The sequence below is a fragment of the Carlito syrichta genome, unplaced genomic scaffold (assembly GCF_000164805.1).
Source record: "Carlito syrichta isolate Samal-C Ts95f unplaced genomic scaffold, Tarsius_syrichta-2.0.1 Scaffold305726, whole genome shotgun sequence".
In the NCBI taxonomy this organism is placed as follows: Eukaryota; Metazoa; Chordata; class Mammalia; order Primates; family Tarsiidae; genus Carlito; species Carlito syrichta.
In genome coordinates this window covers 116,389-129,617 of record NW_007249822.1, presented here as the reverse complement: position 1 = coordinate 129,617, position 13,229 = coordinate 116,389, and the positions used below count along the sequence as shown (strand labels likewise).

At 44.8% G+C, this 13,229-nt stretch overlaps 1 protein-coding gene across 1 annotated transcript in view; it reads left to right on the top strand.

Moving 5' to 3' along the window:
- Nucleotides 1-13,229, top strand: part of CUNH3orf20 (chromosome unknown C3orf20 homolog) — a 91,229-nt gene that overhangs the window by 35,929 nt on the left and 42,071 nt on the right. The window contains exons 9-10 of the mRNA XM_021714716.1: nucleotides 5,130-5,253; nucleotides 6,937-7,180. Coding sequence (XP_021570391.1) covers nucleotides 5,130-5,253; nucleotides 6,937-7,180 — 368 coding nt within the window. The remainder of the gene's footprint in view (nucleotides 1-5,129; nucleotides 5,254-6,936; nucleotides 7,181-13,229) is intronic.

The window sequence follows — 13,229 nt, the reverse complement described above, 5'->3', positions numbered from 1 at the left end:
GTTGGGGGCGTTGTCGATACAGAGGGGGGCTCATCCGCGAGGTCAAAGTCGGAGTTGGGAGAGATGGCTGGGAAGGAGGGTTTTAGCCAAGAGGAGGTGAGAGGGTTTACAAGAGAGACAGAGGCGGGGATGTTCTCAGAGAAGGGAGAAAGATCGGATGTAGGGAATCTCTGCCCATTTTTCTGAATGCTCGCAGAAGTTATAGAGATCCCGAATAATGTCGGGATTTAGGGACCCATGTGGGGGCCACTTACTTTGGTTATCTGAGGGATAGGTAGGCCAATTTGGGGTACTGAGGCAGATTAGACGCTTAGGCTTAATATCGGGAGTGAGGGAGAGTGTAGAGAGATAATTTAAGAGGCACTTGAGGGGGGAGTCAGCCGGAAGAGATGAGAGTTTCCCATGTTAGCAGTTGGGGTTGGTCAGGGCATCCCCTGGACAAGCGACCACTGAGGAACGGGAGGGTTACAATAAAGCCTGTCGTCACAGGTCGTTATTGTAGACCCGGATTCTCCTGGAGAATCGAGGGGGTTAAGGGCAACCTGGTACCGGGATTTTTGACAAGAAAGTTACCCAAAACCAGATGGAGGGAAGGCTTGAAATCTCTAGCAGCTGAGGGAAAACTGATAGGGGTCTGCTGCGGTCGTAAAGACCTAGGTGGGGTGTGGTCCCCCCTTGCCTGGGGCCGAAGGAGCTGCCAAACGATCAACGGCCAGTTTCCCCGGTTGTCCCAGGCAAGGTTTTAGGTTTTCATTGTGGGGACACTTACCAATCCGAAGGCCGGTGGTGGATGTAGCGTTGGCATTCAGGAGAATGGGAAAAGGCTTTAAGGGGTGAGTCTCACCGGTGCTGGGACTGGGTCCTGCCTTAGGGCGAGAGAATTCCTGATCTGAGTCACGGCACCAATGAAAGACGGTGGCACGCAGTAAGACTCAGCACCTGTTAAAGCCAAGAGATTTAATGAGATGAACGCGGTGGCTACAGAACCTGAGAATCAGGCTGCAGTGTGGAGGCAGGGGTGTGGCAGGTTTTATAGAAATTTAAAGTGACCTGTCGATTACCTATTGGTCGGCAGGTGAGGCATTTTTGGGACTGGCAGGGGCTTTCGCGGGCGTGGGAACGGTGGGTTTTGTTGTGGAAGAAGAACCCGGAAAGCCTTGTCCGAGCCTCCACGTTAGTTTGTCCGGGCACCTTCTTAGGTGGGAGCGCCATTTTAGGTGGGGGCCACGCCTAGGCCTGGCCTTTGGGGGGGGTTCCTCATCGTGGCTGGCTGGGGCCTTTCATTCAGTGTGCCAAGTTGGCTGCTGGGTTGCAGAAATGGAGAAGTGTCACTCCCTCTAGGCTCTGAAATACCTTCAGTTTAGTGGAGGGGCAAAGGCATGGGTGCCAGTTATAATCCAGCTCGATGTGCATTGCTTGCCAGACAGAGGGGCATGTGGGGGCTGCAGGGGGCCAGGAGAGAAAGTGTTCCTGAAGGGGTCTCATGGGACACCTGGGAAACTCAGGTGCCTGTGAATCCAGCTGCACTGGTTACTTCCAAGAGCAAACTCCCTGCAGGAGTCGGAGTTCATCTGGGTGAGATGAAGGACCTTGCTCATCAGTGTGTTTAACCTGCCGATTGGGTTCCATGCTCTCACTTTGAGTCATTGTTAAGTGCACATTGTGTATGAAATCACATGTCTGTGTTTCTTGAAAACCTCTAGACTGTGGGGAAAAAAATGTGTTTACTTTTCTTATCAAAGGCAAAGGATATTAGAAAATTATTCATTCTCATGAGATTGTGGCAATACTTCGTTTTTTTCACACCCTCTCCTCTGGTTATCTCTGAAGTTTGGAACTCAGCTTGTAGCGGGAAGACAGAGAGGCCGTGACATCGAGACTATTATAGGAAGTGGCAGTTTTATTATATAAGCACTGGAGTGACTCAGCGAGCTAATGCTCTAAGGCTGAGTACCCCAAGGAGAGAGGAGAGAGATCTTATACCTTAGTTTAGGTAAGGGGGGAAGTTGTGTTGAGTGATTACACATTTTCTTTGGAATTTACAAGGTTGTACTCAGCAAAATCAGATTTTTAAAGAACAAATGGTTTTCAGGAAATGCATGGCAAGCTGGGGTTGTAAACTGATAACTTTAAAAAGAGAGGATTTGGGTAAGTTTGTGAAGTGGTCACTCTTGCATTTCCATGAAAGCCATCAGTCTTTGGCTATTTGGTTTTCTCAAACAAAACCGGTCTGGGGGTTTTTAGAGCTTGCCGATTGATTTTCAAAAGGAATACTTTTAACTGCTATCAGCCCCCTTTCTGCCACAAGCTGAGAACTAGGATGTAAGCAGTTGAAGACCCCATGAAAACTGAGAGAAATCACTTTAAGTCCATGTACCCAGCATGCCTTCCACACCTAGGAAAGCCCCTCAGTCATTAAGTCTTGTTTTTCTTACCTTCATGCAACCTTAGCAGCTGCAGTTAGGAGTCCAGAACTGTACTGTCCAACATGGTAGCCATGAATCACACATGGCACCCGAGCCTTGAAATGGGACAGTTCCAAATGGAGTTGGGCTCTGAAAATACACATGTATTTCAAAGACTTAGTACAAAAAGAGAATGTAGCTTTCCTCATTCATTTTGATGACATGTTGAAATGATCCTATTTTTTATATGCTGGGTTAAATCAATAGGTTATTAGAATTAATTTTACCTTAATAAAGGTAGCTACTAGGATGTTTAAAATGACATGTGTAGCTCCTGTATTTCTACTGGACCATGCTGATGTAGAGAGCAGAATCTCCATTAAGGGAAGCTTTCAAAGGCACCATTTGACAGTGTGGTAGAAGGCTGACAAGTCGTTTAAAATGATACAGTAAGTCAAAGAGCCTAACTGTCTTGGGGACATTTAACATAGGGATGAACCGACCCATACATTAGATGGCTTCTGGAAACAGTGCTTCATTATAGAGGACAGGAGCCCGTGTCAACAAGACCAACTTTTCAGAAAAGCATTCCCGATGTAACCTCTTCTGTTTGAGAGTGCAGGAGTGTGTACTATACATAACATCTTTCTAACAAGATAAACAGAAGCAAATGAGTAAATATCATGACTTCTTGTGGATAACAGGAGTTCCAAATGTTGACCTTAATCACCTGGTTAAGCGTCTCGGTATATTTGGCGTAAAATCCTGAGGCTTAGACAATGAAAACTGCAGATTCTCGGACTGTGAGCGCTGCAAGAAGTGAATGTTGCTGAGTGTTGGGGCTGGCAGGGAGCCTGAGCTAGGAGGAGGCCATGGGGCCTTGGGCCATTTCCTTCTCTGTCTGAGCCTCAGTTTTCCCATTTGTACTATGATGTATAAAGGCCCACCCAGCTCCAACACGCTCCCATCCTGGGACTTTCACAGTGGGTTCCGCTCTGTCTGTGTGACCGGCTTGTTTGGGGCCAGGCAACAAAATCCATGGCCGCCTGGGAAAGCTGGGGGTGGCGGCGGGGAGCCTCCTCCCTCTGAGTCTTTCACGGGGAAGCTTGTTAAAAGGCTTCCCCAGACGCCCATCCCCCTGGAAAGAGTCACCCATCAGAGAGACAGGCAGAATGGCAGTCCCAGCTTTTATAGCCCCGAGGCCTGGCTCCTCACTAAATATTTCTATCAAGGCAGCACTCTGGAAGCGAGGCAATGCCTCTGTTTAAATGCTTTACTAGCCGCAAGAGCCGACTCAGAAAGCAAGCTGGGTATAAATTTCAGATAAATAAATAAAATTAGCCCAGAAGCGGAAGGGTGGTTGAGGCTTTGCCATGAATTGGGGGCAACCTTGACAGAATTCCTGTCTGCAACGTAAAGGAGACAGGAGACCATTGCCTTGCTAGACTCTCGTGTGGCCCTGTGCTCTTTGAGCCATGGCTGTTGCCAGGCTTCCTCGCTTTGGCCTCCGCCCCCACCTTGGGGAGGTGAATCTTCTCTCTCCCTTCACTTTCTCTCTCTAATTTACTTTTAAATAAACTTTTCTTTAAAAAAAAAAAAAAGGAGATGGGGGCTGGCTTTGTCATTCTTCAGAAAATCTGTCCCCTGCCCACCCCACTCCTTCCACCTGAGGCTTAAATTCCAAAGAAGAATTTTTTTTTCCACACCTCCTCCATGTTAGGTGGAAGACAGAGTAAGCATAGATTTTGCCTTCAAGGAGGTGACTAAACTTAGGACAAGGGAAGCAAAAAAATGACCAGGACCCAGGGTGGAAAGGACAGGAACAGACGTTGTAAAAGTTCAGCACAGAGAGCAATGACTATCGGCTGAGGAAATCAGGGAAGGCTACCTGGAGAAAACGTCAGACCCACTTGTAATTAACTCAAGTCTGAGCCTGGTTTTACAGTTACCACCAAGATGCCCCAGCTGTTCAGAGCAGGTCTTCGGTTGGGTTTCCTGAGAAACAGACTCTGGAATGAAACTCAGTGTACAGGTGTTGATTAGGAGCTACTTTCAGGAACAGCCCCTTTGGGGGTCTGAGGGAAGTCCACTTTGGCAGGGTAGCCACAGTGAGCCTCAGCCAGCCCACAGGGAGCCCCAGAGCTGGAATGGTCCTTCAGGGTCATCCCGAATCCCGACAAGAGGCCTGGGCCTCCGTGCCCTACAACCACCAGTTTCTGCAACCCTGGCTGACAGCTGGTGTCACCAACTGTTCTGGCAGCTGGAAGAGTGAAGGGGCTCTGGGGGGATACACTACAGCCTCCACTTCCGAGGGAGACTGGCAGCCAGTGCTCAGGAGCGGTCTTTGCATCTGGAACACCTTCTGCATGACAGGCACTCAGACAGAAAGGAGACCAAGACTCAGTCCCTGCCCTCTAGGAGCTTACAGTCTAGTAGGGCGAGAAGCTCAAAGGCAACTAATAAAGTGCTCCCTTCTGCCTTCACATGGCACAGAGAGCATGATGGGAGCCCAAGGCAAGGGCAGTTCTGTCCAGTTGAGTCAGGGAAAACAAGGAGGGGAACGTTGAGTCAGGTCTGGGCCCGTGTGCTGAGAGGGCGAGGGTGTGTCCCAGGCGAGGGCACGGCACATCCTCCAAACCAGAGCAAGTCCTGGTGCTCCCAGGGCCGGGTAGCTGGCTCCCGAGGGACAGGTGGCACCTGTCCTTCCCCTTTGCCTCTCTCCAGATCAACCGCAGACTCAGCAACTTGGATGACAAGGTGTCTAAGATGAGCCGCGCCCTGGCTGAGATCAAGAAGCGGTTTCAGAAGACAGTGACTCAGTTCATGAATTCCATCCTGCTGGCGGCAGGTAGGGGGACAAGAGGTGGTGAAAGTCTTCCCAGTGACATCCCAGATCCTGAGTCTCTGGCAAGTTGTCTCAGAGGACAGCCCTCTCCCACCTGTTCCATCTTAAGTCTGTGCCTCCAGGCAAGTAGGCACGGCAGGGAGAGTTCCCCATTTTAGATGAGGCCACCGGGCTCAGGTCACTGAAGAAGTTTCCCCATTGCCACACAGCTAAGAGTGGTGACTTTGGCTCCCTTCCGTTCCTGGGCCTCTCCCGGTATGTCTCTGATGTCCCCATGGGGTTGTCTTATTTTCCGTTGTCTCTCTGACCTCTTTCCCCTGCTCACTCCACTCCTTCCACCTATTAAGCTTTCAGCCATATTTCCCTTGTAACCCATCATCCATCGGCAGCCCCTACTCCTCTCTCCTCAGTGTAGAAGAACTCAGTAGAAGAAAAACAGCAGTCACACCCCCACGCCGTCCCTGCTAGGCCCTCAAAGCCGCCCCAGGTCCGGCGTGGGCAACCTCGGGACCCTTCCATATCTGGGCCGACCCAGTGATGGGCCCTGAGAGCAAGGGGACACTGACAGTTACTTCATGCCAGCCTTTGACTGGGCATGGAGGGGCTGTGCTTTTCCCACTGACTCTCTGGAGAGTTTTCCTTATTCCCAGACTCTTAATTCAATTGCTCTCCTCTAGGAAGCCTTTCTCGATTTTCCTAGCAGAGTGGATCACACCTTCTCTGGGCTCTCATAGCACTTTAGACCTACTCTGGTTATAAATCTTTGTAGCCAGCCTTGTGAGTAGTTCCTTCTCTGCTCCTAACCCCCACCCCCACCAGGAGTTTCGAGAGGCGGGGAACCCTGCATGAAAATGCCTCCACACACCCAGCACCCACATACGATAATTTTTTTAAAAGTTGGGCTCTCAATCTGTCACCCAGGCTGGAGTGCCATGGCATGATCACGACTCACCACAGCCTCAAGCTCCTGGGCTCAAGAGATGCGCCCACATCAGCTTCCCAAATAGCTGAGACTACAGGCATGTGCCACCAACACCCGACTAATTTTTCAAATTTTTTGTAGCGACGAGGTCTTGCTATGTTCTCTAGGCTTATCTCAAACTCCTGGGCTCATGCAATCCTCCCATCTTAGCCTCTCAAAATGCCGGGATTACAGGTGTGAGCCACCGAGCCTGGCCCAATAAGTATTTTGTAAATGAATGAAGGGTTCCTGGCCTTAGAAGTTTTCCTGTCTAGTACGGAAAGGAATACAAGAATATAAACAAATACGATACAACACAGAAAGCAAATAGAATTGGCTTAAATCTGGAGACACAGGGAGCATCATTCTCAGGGAAGCAACAGCTCAAGCCAGGAGTGCATTGTGTAGTTAGCCTCAGCCTTGGGGTTGTGGAGGACACGAAGCTGAATGAAGCGCAGGCCCCATGGGGATGTGAGATTGAGGCGAGGTATCTTGAAGAATGTGTCGAAATGAGACTTACTCTTAATTCGGGGGTGCTCACTGGACACTCACTGAGCCAGGGCTAGAGCTGTGTGCCGGATGACAGAGGAGGCTGCAGGAGAGCAGGAGAATTGAAGAGGTAGAGGGGAGGATGGGCTGAAGTGGTCGCTGATGTGGAGTCTGAAGCAGGGACAGAGCAGTCCTGGCTGTGAAGGGAAAGTGACAGCAGCGTCTTCTCTCAACAGGGCTGTTCACCATAGAATATCCCTCCAGAAACGAGGAGGCAGAATCCAGTCGGCTCAAGATGAGACCCGGAGCTCACTCTGAGCGGGTCCCCAGGCTGAGTTTACACTCTGGAGAAAACGTTTTACGGTCTCAGGTAGCCCAGCCAGACTCAGTGGCGGAGTCCAAGGAGGAGCACGGGTCTGCTCCCGTGAGCTCCATTCGGAAGAAGACCAAAAGCCACGCCAAGGCCACAGTCACCTCCAGGTGGGCCTGAACCTTCATGTCCTTTCTTTCTTTCTTTCTTTCTTTCTTTTTTTTTTTTTTTAAGACTCTCATTCATTTTTCTATGCATAACTTAGTGGCAGCCTTAAAAAAATTTTTTTTTTTAATTTTAGAGATGTAGGGTACAATTCAGGTTCGGTATACAAATGTTCATTATCCTTCATATCTTTCGCAGTGTCAGTCACTGTGACAGGCAGTGGACACCCATGGCTAGCCAAACAGGTGGGGCCCATATCATTGGAGCTGAAACTTCAAGGGCAGAGAGAGATAGGAGGTAAATACAGGAAAAAATGAAATAAGTTTAGACAGGGATGAGGGCTTGGAAGAAAAGGATTAGAGTCATGGGTTAGGGCAGGGCTTGGCTGTGACAAAATTTGGCCTTGCTGTCTGTTTTTCAAGGGTGAGCTAAGAATGGTATATGTTTTTAAGTGCTCGGGGTGAAAAGAAATCAAAAATAGAGTGTTTCATGATACAGAAAATGATATAAAATTCAAATGTCAGTATCCATAAATAAGGTTTTTGGGCTACACGGCTACGCCCATTTATTTGCATATGGTCCTTGACCCCTTCTTCGCCACAGTGGAAATGTTGAGCAGTGGTACAGAGACCATCGGGCTGCAAAGCCTGGAATACTTACTCCCTGCCTCTCTGCAGAGAATGTTGCCTGACTCTGGGGAGAGAGAGTGGCTGGGTCTACCACCATACCACCCTGAACGTGCTCGATCGTGTCTGATCTCGGAAGCTAAGCAGGGTCAGGCCTGGTTAGTGTTTGGGTGGGAGAGAGTGGCTGGGAAGTGGGGTTGATGGGCTGCGTTTGGCAGAGGATCAGGGAAGGCAGTTCTGAGGAGATGATACTGAAATGGAGATGTGAAGGATTGAAGGCAGGCGGCCACAACAGATGTGGAAGAGGCATCAGGCAGAGGATTCAGCAAGTCTAAAGGCATGGAGACAGGAACAAGTTTGGTATGTGTGAGGGACAGTGAGAGACCAGCGAGGCTGGAATATCACAAAGAAGCAGGCAGGGTTGTGAATTGTAGGCAGGCGTTCTATCAAGTAGCCTTAAAAAACAGTTGTTGGTTTTTTTAAATGTGGTCTCACTATGTTGTCCAGGCTGGTCTTGAACTCCTGACCTCAAGAGATTCTTCTACCTCAGCTTCCCAAAGAGCTGGGATTACAGACCTGAGCCACTACACTCAGCCTAAAGTAGCCTTGATAGCATTATAGGAAGCATTTCATAATTTTAAGAAGGAAGTGACATCATCTGATTTATCTTTTTTAACTTGAAAAAAGTATAACAATTTTTTAGCTTTTTAAAAAATCTAAAATGCACACAGAAAAATGAGCAGATCCTAAGTATGTAACTCAGTGAATATCACAAAGTGAACATACCATATAACCACCAAGTCAAGAAACAGAACACTCCTACCTCCTTGGAAGGCACCTCTTGTCCCAACCCAGTCAATAATTCCACCCTCTTCCTCAGATGAGAGATTTCGAGCACTATAGATTAGGTTTTTTTTAACTTTATTAAAGCAGATCTATTTGGCATGTCTTCTTTGGTGTCTGACTTATTTGGCTCAAAAGTATGGTTGTGAGATTTATCCATGATGTTACATGCAGCAATAGTTTGTTCTTTTTCAGTGCTCTACAACAATCCGTTGTAAATATATCAAATTAAGTATTTGAATGATGAATATCTGGGTTGTTTACAGTTTTGGTAATGACAAACTGTGCTACTATTGGCGTACATCCTTTTTTCCTGATTGATATACGCCCAGATGTGAAATCTCCGTCCTAGAGTATGTATGTGTTCAGCTTCTTGTACAGACTATTTCTGCAATGGCTGTGTCCAGTTCCACTCCCACCAACAGTGTGTATGTGTGAGAGTTCCAGTTGCTCCACAGTCTCGCCAATACTTGACATTGTCTATCATTTTAACTATAGCCATTATATAGTGATGAAACATATTGTCTTAGTGATGAATGGTCTTTTATTTACATTTCCCGGATGACTACAGGGATCGAGTACCTTCTTAATTGCTTATTGACCATTTTGAATACAGTAGTCTCTCTTATCCTTGGGAGATACTTTCCAAGACCCCCCAGTGGATGCTCAAAACGGTGGATAGCACCGAACCCTATATATACTGTTTTTTCCTACACATACATACATACCTATGACAAAACTTAATTTATGAATTAGGCACAGTAAGAAATTAACAATTACTAATAAGAAAATGGAATTATATAACAATATACTGTAATACAAGCTCTGAGGATGTTGTCTCTGTCTCTCAAAATATCTTATTTTACAGCACTCATCTTTCTTCTTGTGCTGATGTGGAATGATAACATGCCTATGTGATAAATGAAGCAAGGTGAATGACGTAGGCATTGTGATGTAGTATTAGACCACTGCCAACCTTCTGAGGGTCCATCAGGAGGAGAGTCATCTGCTTCCATAGTGCTTGTTAGTTCTTCAGGTGATCCTGGGTCATGGTGATGGTGATGCAGTATTAGATGTCAGGTGATCCTGGGTCATGGAGTCATGGTGATGTCAGTAGTTAGAGTGACAGACCGTCAATGACTAACAGGCAGGTAGTATATCCAGCATGGATACTCTAGACAAGGAATGATTGACATCCCTGGCAGGATGGAGCAGGAAGGTGCAAGATTTCACCATGCCACTCAGAATAGCATGCAACTGAGAACTTATGAATTGTCTAATTTTGGCATTTTTTATGTAATATCATCAGACTGTGGTTGACTGCGGGTGACTGAAACCACAGTAAGCAAAACCATGGATAAGGGGCTCTACTGTATTCTCTTTTGTAAAGTGCTTGTTCAGTTCTCTTGTCCATTTTTTGATTAAGTTGTTTGTCTCTTCTTGGTTGATTTGCAGGAGTTCTTTACACATTGTCGATATCATAACTTTGGTCAGTTACACATATTGCAAATGACTCTTTCGTTTTTACTCTGGTAAATCAATCTGTGTCTATCAATGAGCAGAAGTTATTTATTTCCAATTTTCAATCTTTTTCTTTATAATTAGAGCTTTATGTATCCTGCTTAAGAACAACATTCTCAGACAGTGTTCTCCAAAATTGCTTTCTAGTCACTTTTTTGTTTTAATTCTTACATTTATATCTATTCTCCACTTGGAAATGATTTCTATAAATGATATGAATGTGCTAAGTTTTCGTTTTTTTCTATATGTGTATCTAATCAATCCAGGCACTACCTGTTGAGAAAATTGTAATCTTTCCTCAGTTCTCTTGTGCAAACTGTCATGCATCAAGGGCTATCTATGTATAAATCAAAGGTTGTTTTCTGGATTCTCTATTTTGTTCCCTACTCAACATTTTACCAGTACCAAAATATCTTCATTATTACTTTATAGTAAGTACTGATACACAACAGACTAAGTTCTCAAATTTTGTTCTTTTAAATTATTTCATTGTTCTTAGTCCTTTACATTTTAAAAAATGTCCTGGGACTTCAGTTGGATTGTTTATGTCTTTGCCATTATTTCAATCCATGACATGGTGTATCTTTTTATTTATTTGTGTCTTCTCTACTCTATAATATTTTGTAGTTTTCAGCACAGAGGTGTTATGTGTCTTTCGTTAGATTTAATCTAGGTTATTTAATAGCTTTGGTGCTATTATGAATTATGTTTTTTATTTCATTTTTCTATTTGTTGCTGGTATATAGAAAGGTAATTAATTTTCTCTCAATTTAAATTTATTTTTAGTTTGCATATAATAAACTTTACTCTTTTTAGTATAGAAGTCTGGGTTTTGACAAATGCAGAGTTGTGTAACAACCCCCAGAGCCAAGATGTACAATGATTCCATCACCCTCCATCAAAAGAAAAAGAAATTCCCTTACACTGCTCTTTTACAGTTAAACCCTTCCCTCACCCTTAATCCCTGACAACCACTAATCTGTTCTTTGTAGTTATGATATAAGACTATTCTGAAGCCGGGCTCGGTGGCTCAGCCTGTAATCCTGCGCCTTTGGGAGGCTGAGGTGAGTGGATTGCCTGAGCCCGAGGGTTTGAGACCCGCCTGGGCCGCGAGACCTCATCTCTACAATAAATCAAAAAATCAGCCGGGCGTGGTAGTGCATGCCTGTAATTCCGGCTACTCGGAAGGCTGAGGCGGAAGGATCGCCAGAGCCCAGCAGGTCGAGGCTGCGGTGGCCGGGAGCGGCCACTGCACTCCAGTCTGGGCGACAGAATGAGACTCCAACTCAAAAAAAAAAAAAAGACTATTCTGATTGTTTATTTCGTTTTGTGTCCATTTTGGTAAGTTGTCTTTTTCTAGGAGCTTATTCCTTTCATCTATCTGCCTAAATATGTTGAAATAAAGTTTTAAAAAATATCTTATTATAATGTTTTAAAGAACTATAGGATCTGTAGTAACACCCTTTTCACATGAACTAGCATTAGGTATTTGTGTTGTCTTTCTTTTTTTTCCATGCTTCCATTTGGGATCATTTTCCTTTTGCCTGAATAATTATCTTTAAAATTTCCTTATGTATGCTGGCGATTTTTTTTTTACTGGATATGTCTTTATTTCACCTACATCTTGAATGATATTATCTATGATTGGCAATTATTTCTTTTAACATTTTGAATATGTCTTTTTGTTTTCTGGTGTCTACCATTTCTCTTAAGAAGTAAGCTCTTGATTTTATTGTTGCTCCTTTGAAAGTAATGCATTTTTTTCTCTGGGTTTTTTTTTTCCCTCTTATCTTAGTTTGTGACTTTTCTTTAGTTAGAGGCTTTTCTATGATGTACTTAGATGTGATTTTTATTGTACTTATCCTGTTTGTAGCACTTTTTGCTGCAGCTTTCATCATTTTTGAGAAATTCTCAGCCATTATTTCATTAAATATTTCTCTTCTTTTCTTCCATCACTTCCTCCTTCTTTCTCTTTCTCTCTCATTCTTTCCTTCCATCCTTCCTGCTTTACCTCCCTCCCTGCCCCTTCCTCTCCTCTCTATCTGGGACTCCAAATACTTTCATGTCTCACCTTTTCACTGGGTTTCATATACAGGCATACCTTGGAGAAATTGTGGGTTTGTGTCCAGACCACTACTATCAAGTGAATATTGCAATAAAGTGAGTCACGATTTTTTGATTTACCAGTGCATATTAAAGTCATGTTTATACTATAATGTAGCCTCTTAAGTGTGCAATAACATTATATCTAAAAACACAATGTATATATCATAATTTTAATTGACTTTATAGTTAAAAAGTGCTAACACCCATCTGCACCTTCAGTGAGTCATAATCCTTTTGCTGGTGGAGGGTCTTGCCTCCACATTTGAAGGCTGCTGGCTGATCAGATGGTGGTTGCTGAAGGTTGGGAGACTTGAAATAAGATAACAAAGTTTGCAGCATCAGTTGACTCTTCCTTTTGTGAAAGATTTCTCTGTAGCACGAAATGCTGTTTGATAACATTTTACCCACAGTAGAACTTCTTTCAGAATTGAAGTTAGTTGTTTCAAACTCTGCTGCTGCTTTATCAACTAAGTTTATGTAATAGCCTATATTCTTTGTTGTTATTTCAAAAATGGTCGCAACACCTTCGCCAGGAGTAGATTCCATCTCAAGAAACCACTTTATTTGTTAATCCATAAGAACATCTCCTCATCCTTTCAAGTTTTATTTTGAGATGGCAGCAATTCAGTCACATCTTCAGGCTTCTAATTTTAGTTATCTTGCTATTTCTACCACATCTGCAGTGACATCCTCTGCTGAAGTTGCAAGTCCCTCAAAGTTATCCATGAAGGTTGAAATCAATGTCTTCCAAATTCCCATTCATGTTGATATTTTTACCTTTTTCCATGTCATTATGTTTTTTTTGAGTTGGAGTCTCACTTTGTCGCCCAGACTGGAGTGCAGTGGCTGCTCCTGGCCACCGCAGCCTCGACCTGCTGGGCTCCGGCGATCCTTTCACCTCAGCCTTCTAAGTAGCCGGAATTACAGGCATGTGCTACCATGCCCGGCTGATTTTTTT